Here is a 14,868-nt window from a genome sequence, read left to right as displayed (position 1 = left end):
CGGTTTCAGATATAGACAATTGGCGGTATGGATGAATTTAGCCAATAAAATATCCTGCTTAAGTTCCTACAGAGCTAATGAACGCTTTCGTATTTATTAACAAGCTTTTTTGCTCATTTTGGTCATTAACTCTGTGTGTTAAAGGGCTTCTGTTCTTTTCCGACAACGCTTGAGCATATTTTCCAATATAAATATTTGAAGAGTTGACTCATCCCCAATCTCATTTTGTCTCCTTGGGGAAAAATGGAACGAACTGGGGCGACAACGTTAAAATCAGTCGCAAACTTGTTAGTTTGGAAAGTTTTTCATTTTCCTAAAGAACAATACGGCTTGCCATTTGCTGGAAAATTGAGTACACCTTCCTCGTAAAAGCTTTCAATTATCTTTTTTTCCGTCAAGTTCTCTCACTTGAAACTCATCATATGCGAACTTTCCATAAATCCGGAGTTTATTTGCCACTGTTTATACTTAACGTGGAAACTTTCCAAAAATAACTCACTCTACAATCGAGAAAACTTCAATTCCAATTCCATGTTTCAATTGATTCAAACATGCAGTTGGCAAACAGAATTAAATAAAACTTTAGGGAAATAAATAAACTTACACATGATTCTAATGGGTTTCTGCTACATGTAAATAAATGAAGTTTATAAGGTTAAAGAATATAAACCAGTTTGCAAATTAACTAATTTACATCAAATTTTTCAAAGAGAAACCTCAAACTCACTCATTTTTGTTGGTTATTAAGGAATCAATTACCAAAAAAGCTGTATTTTTACGGAGAAAAAGTGTATTTTGTTAATTTCTTATAAAATGTATCATTAAAGTATTAAATTAGCTGAATTATCTCAATTAAACTAATTTGGTATTCAAATTATTATTTTCTCTTAACTTTTAACCCAAAAAGCAATTAAATTGAATTCCCAAAGTGAAACAGTCAAACAGATAAAAATGATAGAATTTTATTAGCTTTAAAATTATGAAAGGAGTATTTTATTTATTTATAATTTTTCACTATCACTTTCATTATAAAACGTTTTTCAAAAATTAGCTTTTCAGCATTTATGGCAGTAAATTTATTAGTTTAACCAATTCAAAAGCATCATTTATATGGCTAAAAATCAGATGTTCCGACACTGATTTTGCCATTTCCTGAACTTCTGAAATGGTTCCATGCCAATTAATAATAATAGTATCTCACAGCAAAGCTAATACCTTGCTGCGATATGATTACAAAAAAATTCTTGTTTATTATTAGTATTATAGCTTACACTTTCTACGACAGTTCGCATACATATATTATTAGGTGTGTTATAAGCGTGATATTCTAACATACTCTTCAGGCAATTTTTCGAGGTTTTAATTGGGTGTTTGAGAAAAGCAAACGCTAGTTTTTAAATCAAGAACACATTTTTTCTTTTGGTTTCTGCTATCGGTTTCACATGTGCAGAAAGTGTAATGAGCAGCAATTTTTTCAATTAAAAAATTTTGCATTCCTTGCAACAAAAGTATCTTTCCTAAACAGTTTTTTTACTTAACATTACAACTAAATACTCACTCAAGTTTCTTAAACGGTTAACTTTACTAGTCCTTTAAACTTGAGACAGATTTCAGTTCCTCGGGAATCGTTATTTTCGGGTGTTTGTTCAAAAAATGCTGAAGATAAGTCTTTGAATCAGGCATCTGTGCTTTACACACCGAGCAAACATGCACCAAAGCCTTCTGAGCAGCTTTCTTCTGATCGTTCGCACTATGCCCTTGCTGCTTCTTCAGCTTGGCCGCCTTTTCCACAGCTTTGTTTTGAGATTCAATTTTCTGCTTTCCTCTTGCCATTTCAAGCTGCTACACCCTGAACTGCAAAAGTATTTTTGACTGTTTTGTGTTGCTAAACCAACTTGAAAAGTTAATTTTGCTTTGATTCTGATAGCTTAAGTCATAAAACCGGCAAAGGCTTATTGAAACGCGCCTAATGAATTGCCGGAAACGAAAAACCTTTGCAACTGGTAAAAGATCGAAATGTTGGCGACTAATCACATGCTATACCTTCCAACTGGTATATTCCAACTTTGCAACAAATTCAAACAGAATTTTAAATGAGGTGTAAATGCGAGTTTCCGCCGAAGTCGATGAGCAGTCAGATTTGCTCTCACTTACCCAGAGCCTGAGAATCGTGTCTTAATTAAGTGCTCTTTACGTGATTGAGATATCCGGACACCGTAATTTTGCGTAAGTCTCACGATACCGGTAACGGTATGGGAAAAATGCAAATTTTGCAGATTAAATATTGCGTTTTGCGTTATTTGGTCAAAAAACCTGATTACCTAATTGGTACAAGTTAGGCGATCGCTTATCAAAATCTGGTGGTTGGTCAACTTTGTTCCTAACAGTATTTTATCTGGAAGATGCAAACTCAAAAACATGTTTAGAACGCTTAATAATTGTTTCAAGGAAAATTTAGTGTGCCAAATAATATTTTAATTTTTAATGAGGCATGAAAGAGAGCAGTCCTTGATAAAAAGTCAATTAATTGCACTAGTAATGTGGATAAATTTGTCAAAATACTGATCCACATTATGAAGAAAAAAACATATTCTGCTCTACTACCATTACACATATCTGTGTAAATATGTAGATGAAAGATTTATGGTAAAATTGGTCGTTCCCACGACGAAGATGCGTTATAATTTTACCAATAAACAGTTAGTTCCTTACCTTACAAGAAAATGTATTCAAATTTTATGCCGGTCAGTACAGAGGAGAATGGTGGTTTCTTGTGAAACGATAACCTGGAGAAGCATGCAACTATTAGTAGATTTTGGATTTGGGAAGAACAAGCAATATCGATTTGTTTGGGTAGAATTTATGCCAGGTTTGACCCAAAAAACTGGATCACAGTGACAACTAACTGATGGAAGTGGCAAACGTGTTTTGCTTTACAGATAACTTTAGTTTGCAGCTAACTACTTGAGAAACTATTATTGGAAACTGTACTAAAAACTTGCTTGACTTCTCCAGGTTTACCTGTATTTTTTTCTTTGAGTTTCGATCATCCATCAAGAATTTTCGTTTCCAATGTACATGGTTTTAAACTGAAAAAAAAAGGAAATTAATTAATTTCCTAAAAAGCATTTTAATTGCAATTAACTTTATTTACTTTTTGGTAAATATGTTTTTTCTCAATGATTTAGACTATTTTTTCAAATGCGTGCCCGAGAGTTTGTTTTATTGTCCAAGAAATGGCAGTGTTTTATACTGAAAAGTACGTTTTGAACTTCTGGGATTTTTTTGTGGCTCGCTTGCAGTTTCAAGGATTCGGATTTTTTGGAACATTCTGGTGCAAATTTCTGAATTGTCTGTATAAACGGGACCGAGTTATTGAAGTTTTATGTGTAGTGATGCTATAAATTGATAGGTTTATTCAGTGCGAACGCAATGACTTCAAGCATTGAACACTTAATCAAACTGTGAAAAATTAACTTGCTTCATACTGAAAAATATAGAACTTTATTGAAACAAACAAAATAATGACACTTAGAATTTTGCGGTAATCATTTTTCACCAAAAAATGATATTCTGCCATTCAGCAAAAGAGTAAAAAGGATCGACTGCAAAGTCGCTGAACATTACCAAAGGCGATGAGGCAACGATAGAAATTGATTTCCATACCTCCATTCGATTAGTGGCTCTTCAACTCGTGCTACTGCTGTATTTATACCACCCTGTGCCTGTAGAACGGTGGTGGGGGAATAGGAGTGCGCATATCTCGGCTGTAAAGCGCAAAATCTGAATGGCATTTAATGCAGTGTTTGGGTCTGGGTATTTGAGAATCTCAATGGCTTATCCTGTTTGGACCAAAACTTCTACTTCTTTTAAGGAAACTCAGAGGTGTCTTTGCCTGGCTTATCTTTATTAGAGTTTTAGCTCGGCGGTGCACCAGTTTGAAATCTTCCCGTTCCATTTGTTGATGATTTTTGCCCAATAGTTCTGATTGGTTTTTATTCTTAGGGAGAAATGTATTTCTGTTTATGTTGTCCAGACATATATATTCTTGGTCATTTTTGTACGTTGTTTGTACGTTGCCTGCTTTCAGTCTGTCTCTCTCTGCTGTCTCTTAATTTTTCTTGAAAATATGTTTTGGTCAATGATTCTCAATAGCTACCATCTCGTTTGAGCTCTGATACTGATTAAATGGGTCAGTTCTTAGGTTTTATTTCAAATTTATATTTTGCTTTGAATGAGTTTGGATATTTAATTTTCCGTTAGTTTGAAGTTATCCGAATTTCAACCTGTGAACGAAATCTTGAAACAACTAATTACCACTTTTGTTTCTTAGTCAACTTTGGAATCCCAACAATCATCAGAAAATCTAATATTTAGGAAACGGGCAAAATCGAAGTGATTTTAAAAACTACTATGTTAAGACTTCAAACTATTTGAGTTTCCAAGTGACTTTTTTATTGCTCCTTTTTGATTGGTACTCGTACCGTAAAATCCGTTACCGGAATTTATTCATAAAATTGTAATACTCCTGCAATATGACTTAATCCATCCGTCTAAACAACAAGTAATGACAATATTGCGCAGTTGAAATGATACTTTACATGTATTTTTAGCAGTTAGTAATACAGATCGCAAAATTAATAATAGTAATCAATCGACCAGTTGCAAGCACAATAGGACGGCAAAAAAATGATATACATAAAAGTGTAGGTATACAAGATATAACAGCTATTATTACAGCACACCTTAATCAGGAACTTAAATGAATTAAGCAACTTATTAATACATGGATATGAAAAGGTTATATAACTCAGGCACCTACAGCAATCGTCAAACTGAAAACTGTTAAGTCCAGGTAGGTTGTGACAACTTCAGGCAGTTAATTGCCCCTTTTTATCGCTGAATTGGGACGGAAAACCTACGATCCATATGTATTAGCTCATACTCATGGACGTTTTCTATGAAATGTATTTATTATGTAAGGTTTCAATATATTTTATTGAATATTGATTAGGTGGAATCATGGGCGGCTGCTGTATTGAGTTTATGATTTAATTTCAAGAAATTTCATTGTGAGTGTGTGTTACAGAAGTTATTTGCTATTTTTATCGCTTATGTAATAAAGGGTGCTCCAATAAAAACGACGGTTTTGAATTGAGCGCCATTTGTAGTGTCATGATTTGATATTAAAAAAAAGCCGTTCGTTAGTAGACAGCAGGAGGTTAAGTAAAATGAAGCAGTTCAATACAAAACAACAAATTCTCATTGTGAAAAATAATTATCAAAGTAGTGGAAGTTTTGCCACAAGAAGCCACAGTTCACAAAATGCGTACAATTATGGGCCATCGGAATGCTCCAACTGAAGCCACTGTGAGAAAATTAATGAAAAAATTTCAGCAAACTGGGTCTGTTACTGAAGTGAAAACAGAAATCCGCGTTCTTCCTGGTCGCTCGACTGAAAATATCGCAGCAGTACGTGCAAATGTTGAGGAAAGCCCAACCACATCAATTCGGCATAGAGCTCAGGAAATTCGTGTTTCCACAACCACTATTCATCGAATTTTAACAAAAGATTCGAAGCCTTATGCGCACAAAGTTGAATTGGCTCAAGAGCTAAAGCCGGAAGATCATGGGCAACGAACAGCCTTTGCTGATTGGATGTTGGAACAACGACTTTTGGACGGTGGTCTTTCAACGAAAATCATCTTTCGAGGCCCATTTTCATCTTGATGGCTTCGTTAATCGACAAAATTGACGCATTTGGTGTTTCTAAAATCCACGAGTGATCGTTCAGGTACAGATGCATCAAAAAAGTCACTGTTTGATGTGCATTCTGGGCTGGAGGCATCATCGGTCCATTTTTTTTCGAAAATGCAGTTGGTCAAGCATTAACCGTGAGTGGTCAACAGCATGTAGTTTCAACAGGATGGTGCAACATGTCATACAGTCAGAGAAACTGTTGAATTACTGCACGGGTCATTTCCTAGTCGTATTATTTCTCGTTTTGGAGATCAGCATTGGCCGCCCAGATCATGCGATTTAACGCCTTTGGACTTTTTTCTTTGGGGTTTTTTAAAGTCACACGTTTATGTGAACAAACCACCAACGATAGAAGCCTTAAAAGATGAAATTCAAAGCTGTATCTCTGAAATACCGCAAAATTTATGTGCAACAGTCCTTGAAAATGTCATTAAAAAAATCCACTGTCGCTTTTTTCTCCAATTTCCAATTAGCGTAAAGTTTTATCGCACAATCGGCGCCTTTTAAGCTTGATCCAAAAGTGAACTTCACAAATTGAACCACTTTGGAGCTACTCCAAGTAAACGGCTTTCGTTCTAGCACGCTGAACACATTGCATCAAAATAAATCACTTATAAGTCCACAATTTATGGCGCATAATGGCCTTAAAATCAAATTACATAATCTTGCCCAGTCGAGAATTTGCTCTAAATCTTCCATGTTTAACCAGGCAGCGTGCGTTCAAGGTGATCCATATTTAGTTCCCATCTAAACTCAGTTTGTCACCCACGTGCAAGTAGCACAAAGGAATGTGCCGCTACATAAACCAAATTCAAAGAGCGGCTAAAATCCACTGACAGAAATTATTAATTAGGTAGGAATTTTAACTGTTAATATATTTGACACGTCTTAGATAATCTGACACCAGCTTTTCTCGGGTATTATAAAACCTATCAATAATTTCGTCAGAGAGAGGAAAATGAGATGTAGAAGAGATGAGTGAGCTCTTAATAAGGAAGTATTGAACGTCGAGCTTTTCTGTGGGCGGCACTTTTAGACGTGTGAGGTGTATAGTTTGGTAGAGCTATTCATTTTTGTTTATTGGACTTTTACAACAGAAAATAAATTTGGCTGCATCTTGCGTTGTTTCCTTTTTACTCGCACTGTCGTCAACAGAGTGAGAAGAGTCCAGGGAGTAGTTTTGCATAATTACATCTAAAGAAAAGTGTCTGCTTTGTTACTCACCTACTTCTGGAAGTGCTCTGCTTCTTTCTCAATCATTCTTAATGTTGGTCTAGAGTTGCTCAGACCAGGTGGGGCTTGAGCAGCGACGGGAGAAGGTCTGAATATCCACGATTTCTGCAACATTTGCTTTCATCTCTGATTTGAGCCTGAAATTATGCCCGATGAACGGCAGTTTTTCCTTAGAACACCGCAACTACATCTGGGGTCATACATTTATGCTTCCTCGTCTGTCAATCCCAGTGTTAGTGGAGTTTTTTGCATTCTTCTCGGAGTTTGTACTGTATCCTCAACAAGAACAATGATGTACATCTCACAAACAAGGTTCCTGCTCGTTTTCAATCATCGGCTTCTTCTGTCCTGTTCTAAAGCTTTCAAGATATTTCATCTGCAGGGGATTCACGTACATGTCGGGCTCCAATATTTCGACTGGGCCCAGCAGTTTCAACTTTTGTGGGAGTTTGTGTTCTCGTTCTGATAGGAAATACGGGTTATCTCGATGGGTACTACAGGGACAAATACATTTATCATGTTTTCGTGAGTACCTACATATGAATTTGCTTGACTTTCGTCGCTTTGCATTAAAGTTACAATTCTATTGGCGCCAATGAACGTGAAGATGGACAGCATTCAGCGTGTAGAAATTCCTCAACAAGCGCTCCAGGTTTTCTTTTATCCACGTTAAAATCGTTCAAATTTACAAAAAATGTCACTATCTCAGGGTGTAGCTGATCTTTACTCTGTTTTTATTGCAAATTTATTTTTTATTTTGAATGGAAATTTGCTTTTTTAAGATCTTCTAAAACTCTGTGTCTCCATTACATTTTCATCTCAAATAGTATCGGTTGCAGTTTAACAATCCGGATACTTTCTTTATTTGTTGAACGAAAATCGATTCATCACTGCTTACACTCATGTATAGAAAGACATCAATCATTCAGTCTCTTTTCATGTCTGGTGTTATTGAGCTACTCTCGTGACTGTTTCGATGCTATATCCATTTTTGAGCAGTTCGTCATATTGTTGGGGTTATTTTATGACAAAAGGAATTAAGTTTCATTGGCAATTTATTGTCGAGACTATTTTCCCTAGCATTCATTTGCTGTGATTTCCGGCTTAGGGTCTTCAAATGCTTCAATACCTTTCGTTGTTCAATAGATCCATATGGCATAATTATATAACAATTTTTTTGGCAAATCGCTAATTTTAGTGCTTCTAATTCCATCTGCAATCTGTATTACGTTCCTTAATTCATTCCCTGTTGTTATAACAGTATCATTGCTACCCACTGGATGCATAAGTTCGCAAATCACCATGATTATTACTAATGAGAGTTGGCTTCGAACAGAGAGTGTTCCTTCACGTACAATTGCAACTTAGCTTAAAATCCATACGTTTCCTTTTCGCATTTACATTGCAATGATTAAGCGATCAGGGTCCTGACAGATTCGGTATCATTTTGACGAACTATTGTCGATTGATCGAAGTGTAGCCATCCATCAATGAAGTGGAATTAGATAATTGAAGATCTAGAATGAGACCGAGAAAGAAACTGAAGATTACTGGTTAGAACTGACATTGATTAATTTAAGTGATACCTTGTCTTGCCCTTATTATAGCAAAATGCGGAGAAAATGCTGAAAACGTTTCATCAACTACGCGTCGGCAATTTTACGAATGGCTGAACTGTCGTAGTATTAGCATAACTATTCACTTTGATGGTTCCGTTTCGATTTATGGTACGAGAGGAATGGCGAAGTGGATCAGGACGGAAATTAAGGTGTCGGGTGTTTTTGTCCGATTCTGTTTTTGGTACTATCTCGATATGAAATTGCCCAATTGGAAACTGTCTAGCTGGAATTCGAAAATCACCTTCTTGCTCAGTTTTCGTCTTAATTTGTCTCCTTGCATTTTTTGCACTTTAATTGCTATAATTCAAATATTGTCTTTTGAGGTTATTGGAAGAAGCTTTAGTAAAGGAAAAGGAGGAAATATAACAGCAATGTTGAAACCCCAATGAAATTACACACCTTGGTCTGTGTTGGGTGTTGAAAAAAACTTAAATGTTTTCTTTAAAATGAACGGCCAAGAAGCCAGCAGCTTCCTATAAAAATATTTGTGGTGTCAACATGTTGATGGATGATGCCGCAAATCCAAAAGAAGCCCATTTGCTATTGAAGATACCAATTTACACCCAATCCTATCGCAAGGACCAAGTCGTGATCTCACACCTGTGAGAGTTATTAGGATATTTCTGAAATTTTGTCGCCTATATTTTTCCAGCCGACTAAGACTTTTCAAACGCAGGTAAAAGATTAACAAACAACAAACGACATGTTTCGGCATCTGAGCCGCAACATGTCGTTACCTTTAATGGCTTCCTTTATTGCGGCCGCACTGCATTTACATGAGTTTTTCTAGATCTGGTAGGAGTGTGCGGGCGCATAATGCGTTGCCATTTTGAGGAATACAGATTTATCCTACGAAAACTACTCCTACAATGCAAACAATACAGATTACCCACGCTATGCCGACCAAAAAACTGGTGCTATTTCATTTATACCAACCTGTACTCAATATTTACTAGGTGATTAATATTTTGGTCTAATCCCAAATTGGTTGACTTTCCAAAACCATTCTTAAAATTACATCATGATTYGCTTGAAGATATTGSCAATATTTCCTAGGAATACGATKTTGCATTTGATGGAAAAACMAGTGTATTTTATTTCAATGGAACTTTCAAAGATCAGACARTTTTTCCGGTCAATMTMSTAGTAGTTTAATTTAATGRAGACGTAARGCAACCAACCAAATTTGGTGATRYAAATACAAAAATAAATCATGAAGAATATATCGCGAATGAASGARRCAAAGAAGAAATAAGRAAACATTGTRRGTTAAAAGCGTTTGTGCAGATATTTCYCAMYGTGTRAACAWTTMGCTGTACTAATATCTGGTGAAAATTGTTGCTCATTTCTCTGTCTTAATTTTTTCCTCGCACTTCATTAGMSGCYTAGAAAAATARTTTGYAATGAAAAGTTTWGTTGATGCTGTAGRAGCAATAAGACATGTGCAGYAATRAAATGSTCTCGAAATATTAYAGCTTATTATCACATTTTCATYCYAACGAAGATGTAGAGGAAAATTGCAATTTTATTTTTCGTTCTTCAACACAAAAGCGAAWATAYMAAAYAGSAGGATGAAGAAAYTRRAAAACCAGTAAAAMKACAAATCAATCGAYATRTTAGAAGAAATGTMKATTTTGGTGTTCGAAAGTTGMATCACAAAATAGAACGAACAATACAGAATWTTCGAGTGGGTAAACCAGGATTYYAAGATAGTAAGKGTCTATTATCTGAGAACAACAYCGTTCTRGAATGTTGTAAAACCGAATAAATTGACAAGGCAATTGATTTTAAATTATTTTTGATACAAATCTTAACCAGAATATKAATATGCACTGGTTCTTGTCAAAGTGGAACAAGATAAACRTGAAAAAATTAGACGAAGTAATCCARAAAAAATATAAAAAMTAGAGTACAAATATTTAACTCGGCTTCTGTTCCGAATAACRGTKGCATGCTTTAGATCAAAACAMTTCTGGAAATGTAAAAAAAATCTCAGRAAAGTTGGAAATACTAAACAGRTATTACGGAGACTAAATATATACCCCAGATAATATTAATTTCAATTAATTCATGTAGTATTTTCAATATACTGTGCAAGATGGAAAATAAGCTAGTTTTGGCTAGAAACAGTTCAGATGGTTGAACCAAAAGGTTAAAGCACTTTCAGAAAAATATTAATTTAGTTCTGTCGCCAAGTCAGAATTAAGAGGTGTGATGTTGACTACCAGAAGCAACCGAATATATAAGGCGTTTTTCCTTGTCCAATTTCTTGAGAATGAAAGAAAAGCTTGCGTTTATTCAACTTAATGGGAAGAGGACAACCTAGAGCATCCTTAAGCTACAAAAAAATAACAACCTAAAAATTCTTGCCAATGTGAAAAAACATGTTTCAACGTTCTTGGCTCTGAAGATGGTATTCTTCTCATCTCTCTCTCGATCTCACTTTTATAAGCAGGAACTCTCATCATAACTTTCAATGTTATTCCAACTCAGAACTACTTCACGTAGTTCACAACAATTATCCTATTGGTCACATTTACAGCTATTCCCAAGTGCTGCCCCATGTGACGTGCAAATTATAACTAGTTTTATGTGAATAAACCTGAAAATACACAAAGCTCTCTTCCATGTTCACTCTGATTATCACTTAAAATAACAGAGATAATCGCTTTCATAAACCTACTTTAATTTATGGTCGTTTTTTCCTTCAAGTCCTTCTACTAGTTCCCACTTTGCCTTAACTATGCAGTGATAATTCCTGCAACAGCGGCCGTGTTTTATTCAAATTAGTAATACCATCACGTGGTTTATTTGTCGGTTAATCTCAATGAATTCAGGCAATTTGACTTCCACATATTTCCGGGTTGGTTGGTTGACCATAAAAATGTAAATTTGAACAAAACCTTCATTTTCCCAAGGTAATATAAGATTTGTCTTCGCCGGTTTAAGTGCGTCGTTGGAAGAACTTGATCAAATGATAGACGTCGTCTATCTATCTATCTAACTTTTCGGAATGGAAACAAAGAGATTTTTCATACGGGATTTAATGCTAAAATAAAAGAAGACTTTAGTGATGTCAAGTTTAAAACAACGATGAAACGTGAGTGCACAACAAACAAAAACCCGGAAGAAAAATATATATGAAATATATTTTTTTAATGCAAACAGTTCTGTAATCAGCATTGCTTACGTTGTTTAATACAAACTCTGTTGGGTACGTTTGTTTATGGTTTCTACAATGGCAATGGGATCACTGTTTTTTCAATATAGAAGTTTAGACGTCGTTTTCTGCATCGAAGAGTTTCAAACTCTCAAAATGTTTAGAATAGCTTTTAGATGTTGTGGCGAAGCTAAGAAGCTTCCAAGTGGAACTATCGACAATAATTCACAGTTAACTACCCATAAGGTTAGAAATGTCCCAAATACGATTTTAATGAAATTTTTCATTAGTTTTTAAATTACAATTCGAGTTTCACTCGATTTACACTGAATTATGTCAGCAAATACCTGCAAAATCATACTATAATTTTTTCTGAACATCGCAATATTTGGACCATTTTGTCCACCTTCGTGCAATTTATTGTGTTTTATTCAAATGAATATTAGCACTATCCCGTTGTTTGCCATATGGATATTGCCCTGATTTGGATAAAAATTAACAGTATTAGTTAAGCAAGCGAAGAATTTGCTTAAGAGATTTTCTCTATCCATATTTAAATGCTAATCGAGCATTTTCTGTGAAAACTCGTCTTGATCCTCGGAAAAAACGGATATGCCTAAGAATGTCTCTTGTAACAGAAATAGCTCCGTTGAAAGCCGATTTCGTCTGAAAAATTGCATACATTTTAAATTGTGCCTTATTTGTCAAGTCGAGTGTAACAATTTATTTGGTTTTAATTATTGGTGAAGGCAGACTTGGCAATGGCAGTTACTACATGTGATATAAATTACATATATGCATAATCGTAGATATTTTTAATTCATACAGCAACCTAAATTAACGGAGCCAAATAAGTGGGCGAAAAGCGAAACAATCTCTTTTCTAGGATATTTAATAGCAAAATTATAAACAAAAATGTAATTTAGAGTTGGATTATTATTTTATAATTTAACAAACTGTATTTTTGACTTTGCTATTCGCATAGTGAATGCCCAGACAATATTATTTTTTATAAAAAAAATATAGTCGTTGCATGGCATCTAAGAAAATTTTAACAAAAAATCTACTCTTTTGTATTAGCTATGTCGATTAGCTAACCTGTTATAGAATCGAAAAGCAACCAGCGAATTATCCTTTAATCTACAACGCGATTTGCCTAATATGAAGCCTAATAATTGCAATTCATTAGTCATTAAATACCGGCACAAATTTTCGTTGTAGTTGATGTTTTTTTGGCAAAGAAATGCGTAATTACATCGAGGCAATCAAAAACTTTCTTTTGGCTTGGCGCTTAATCAAAGTTTTCCAATTCCCTTATTTCAATTTTATGCCCATGGATACGAATAATTTAACCTGTCTAATAAATAATGCTAATAAGCGGGCAATTAAAAATAGATAGATAGAATAGGAAATAGTAGATTTATTAGAACAGCGTTTCCATAGTATTTCGCTGGAGTTGAAGCGATGATATCTTTTCTAGGTACAATTAAGTATAATGGGCATTATTTGGATTAGTATAATATTTTTCTCCTGTTGTATGTATGTTCAAACTTTTATGAAACTAATATTTTTTATCTATTCATTGAAACTTTTGCATAAATCGTAGTTTATTATTAATATTATTTTATTATTAATATTAATATTACGCTTCAATCTTCAAACATAATTTTCTATGTATTTATGCGACTTTACTGAACATGTATGTAGAGATTTAATACAGCTTACAGCTTGCCAGTGACTTGAAAAGGCACGCTCAATTATCGTCATACCAGATGATCCTTGTAAGACTTTGCCATCACCATATTCATCTAAATATCGATAAATTTTAATGCGACCAGCAAAGACAACTTCTTCCCAATGGGTTTGTCATCGCTTACATGTCGTTTACAGTCCGTCATGTAACTGACTGATACATATCTAGACTATTACATTAAAAGCAATACTAAAGGCTAAATAAATTATGCGGCAAATTAAATTTCGATTGGAAGATTGTGGTTATCTAAGAGAGAATAACTGCTAGTTATGGGAAACTTGCTGAAAATACTCGAACTCTTTTCCATTTTCTCGACAAGAAAGTGTGTAGGTGTCTGACTCTACATAACCGAAAATTATGACCAATCTGGAGGAAGAATTCTCAAAACACTCGAAATGACTCAAGATTTCACAAATTCTACATCATTTTCTTTGCAAAGAAAAGTGGAATCTAGCACAATCGTATAAGAAAACATTCTACCACTCGCCCCATATTGGCCCATTTTCTTTTCATTTCATTACTTCTTCATTCTGGTTTCGTACACCCTGCACATGCATATTGAAAATCACGCATCTGAAAATTTTATTTTCCACTGAAAATTTCATAAGGGGTGAAAGTCGATTTATTTTTTAATTTGAAATGTCTCAATATGCCACAAATTCTACATCATTTCCATAACACGAGGAAACGGGGGTGCCAACAAACTCATGAAAAACACCATTGTTCAGGCCCAAAATAATCAAAAATATTGGCCCATTTTAAGCGATTTTTCAACGTTTAACATATTTAACCGTCGACTAATTATTCCGATCTTCAACAGCTTACACATGCCTATTGGAAAGCTGGCTTCTTAGTCCGGCAAACTATCCATGAAAAAAAACTGAAAAATTAAAAAGGGCTCAAAATTACACAAATTCATCTTTATCGGAAAGGAAAGTGGGATCAACAAACTTTTGAAAAACATCGTTCGAGCCTTCGGATCCAAAATAATCGAAATATTGGCCCTTTTCAAGCGCCTACCATCTTAACCGTCAATTTCTTCCTTATTCTGGTCTTGAACACCATACATACAAACATTGGGAAGCTTTTTCAGCCGAAAAGGAACTATATATTAAACTATATATTAATATAAAAAAACCCGCGTGTAAAATATGTGTGGATTTTTACCGAAAATTGCATTAGGGATTGAGGTCGATTGTTTCAAAATACCACAACCTCTACGTCATTTTCATCGAAAAGAACCGTGGGATCGAACTTATGAAAAACACTGTCCAGCCCTTCAAATCCAACATAATCGAAAATCTTGGGCCAATTTTTTAGCATTTACCATTTTTAACCGTCGA

At 34.7% G+C, this 14,868-nt stretch overlaps 1 protein-coding gene across 1 annotated transcript; it reads right to left on the bottom strand.

Moving 5' to 3' along the window:
- Nucleotides 1-1,563: 1,563 nt before the first annotated feature.
- LOC109537129 (zinc finger protein 706-like) lies at nt 1,564-2,940 on the bottom strand. The gene is made up of 2 exons (XM_048665793.1): nt 2,713-2,940; nt 1,564-1,854 (listed from the first exon to the last, which is right to left on the bottom strand). Exon 2 carries the CDS (start codon nt 1,831-1,833, stop codon nt 1,585-1,587), a length of 249 nt encoding a protein of 82 aa, XP_048521750.1. The 5' UTR covers nt 1,834-1,854; nt 2,713-2,940; the 3' UTR covers nt 1,564-1,584.
- Nucleotides 2,941-14,868: the final 11,928 nt, after the last annotated feature.

Source organism: Dendroctonus ponderosae, unplaced genomic scaffold (assembly GCF_020466585.1).
Source record: "Dendroctonus ponderosae isolate FM_Combo_2020 unplaced genomic scaffold, Dpon_F_20191213v2 Dpon_F_20191213_4, whole genome shotgun sequence".
Taxonomy (NCBI): domain Eukaryota; kingdom Metazoa; phylum Arthropoda; class Insecta; order Coleoptera; family Curculionidae; genus Dendroctonus; species Dendroctonus ponderosae.
The sequence above is the reverse complement of the archived record's forward strand: the minus strand, read 5'-3'. Positions and strand labels throughout refer to the sequence as shown.

What these genes read in the sequence shown, in the direction of transcription:
- LOC109537129 (XM_048665793.1), bottom strand. Translation starts at nt 1,833, where the DNA reads ATGGCAAGAGGAAAGCAGAAAATTGAATCTCAAAACAAAGCTGTGGAA.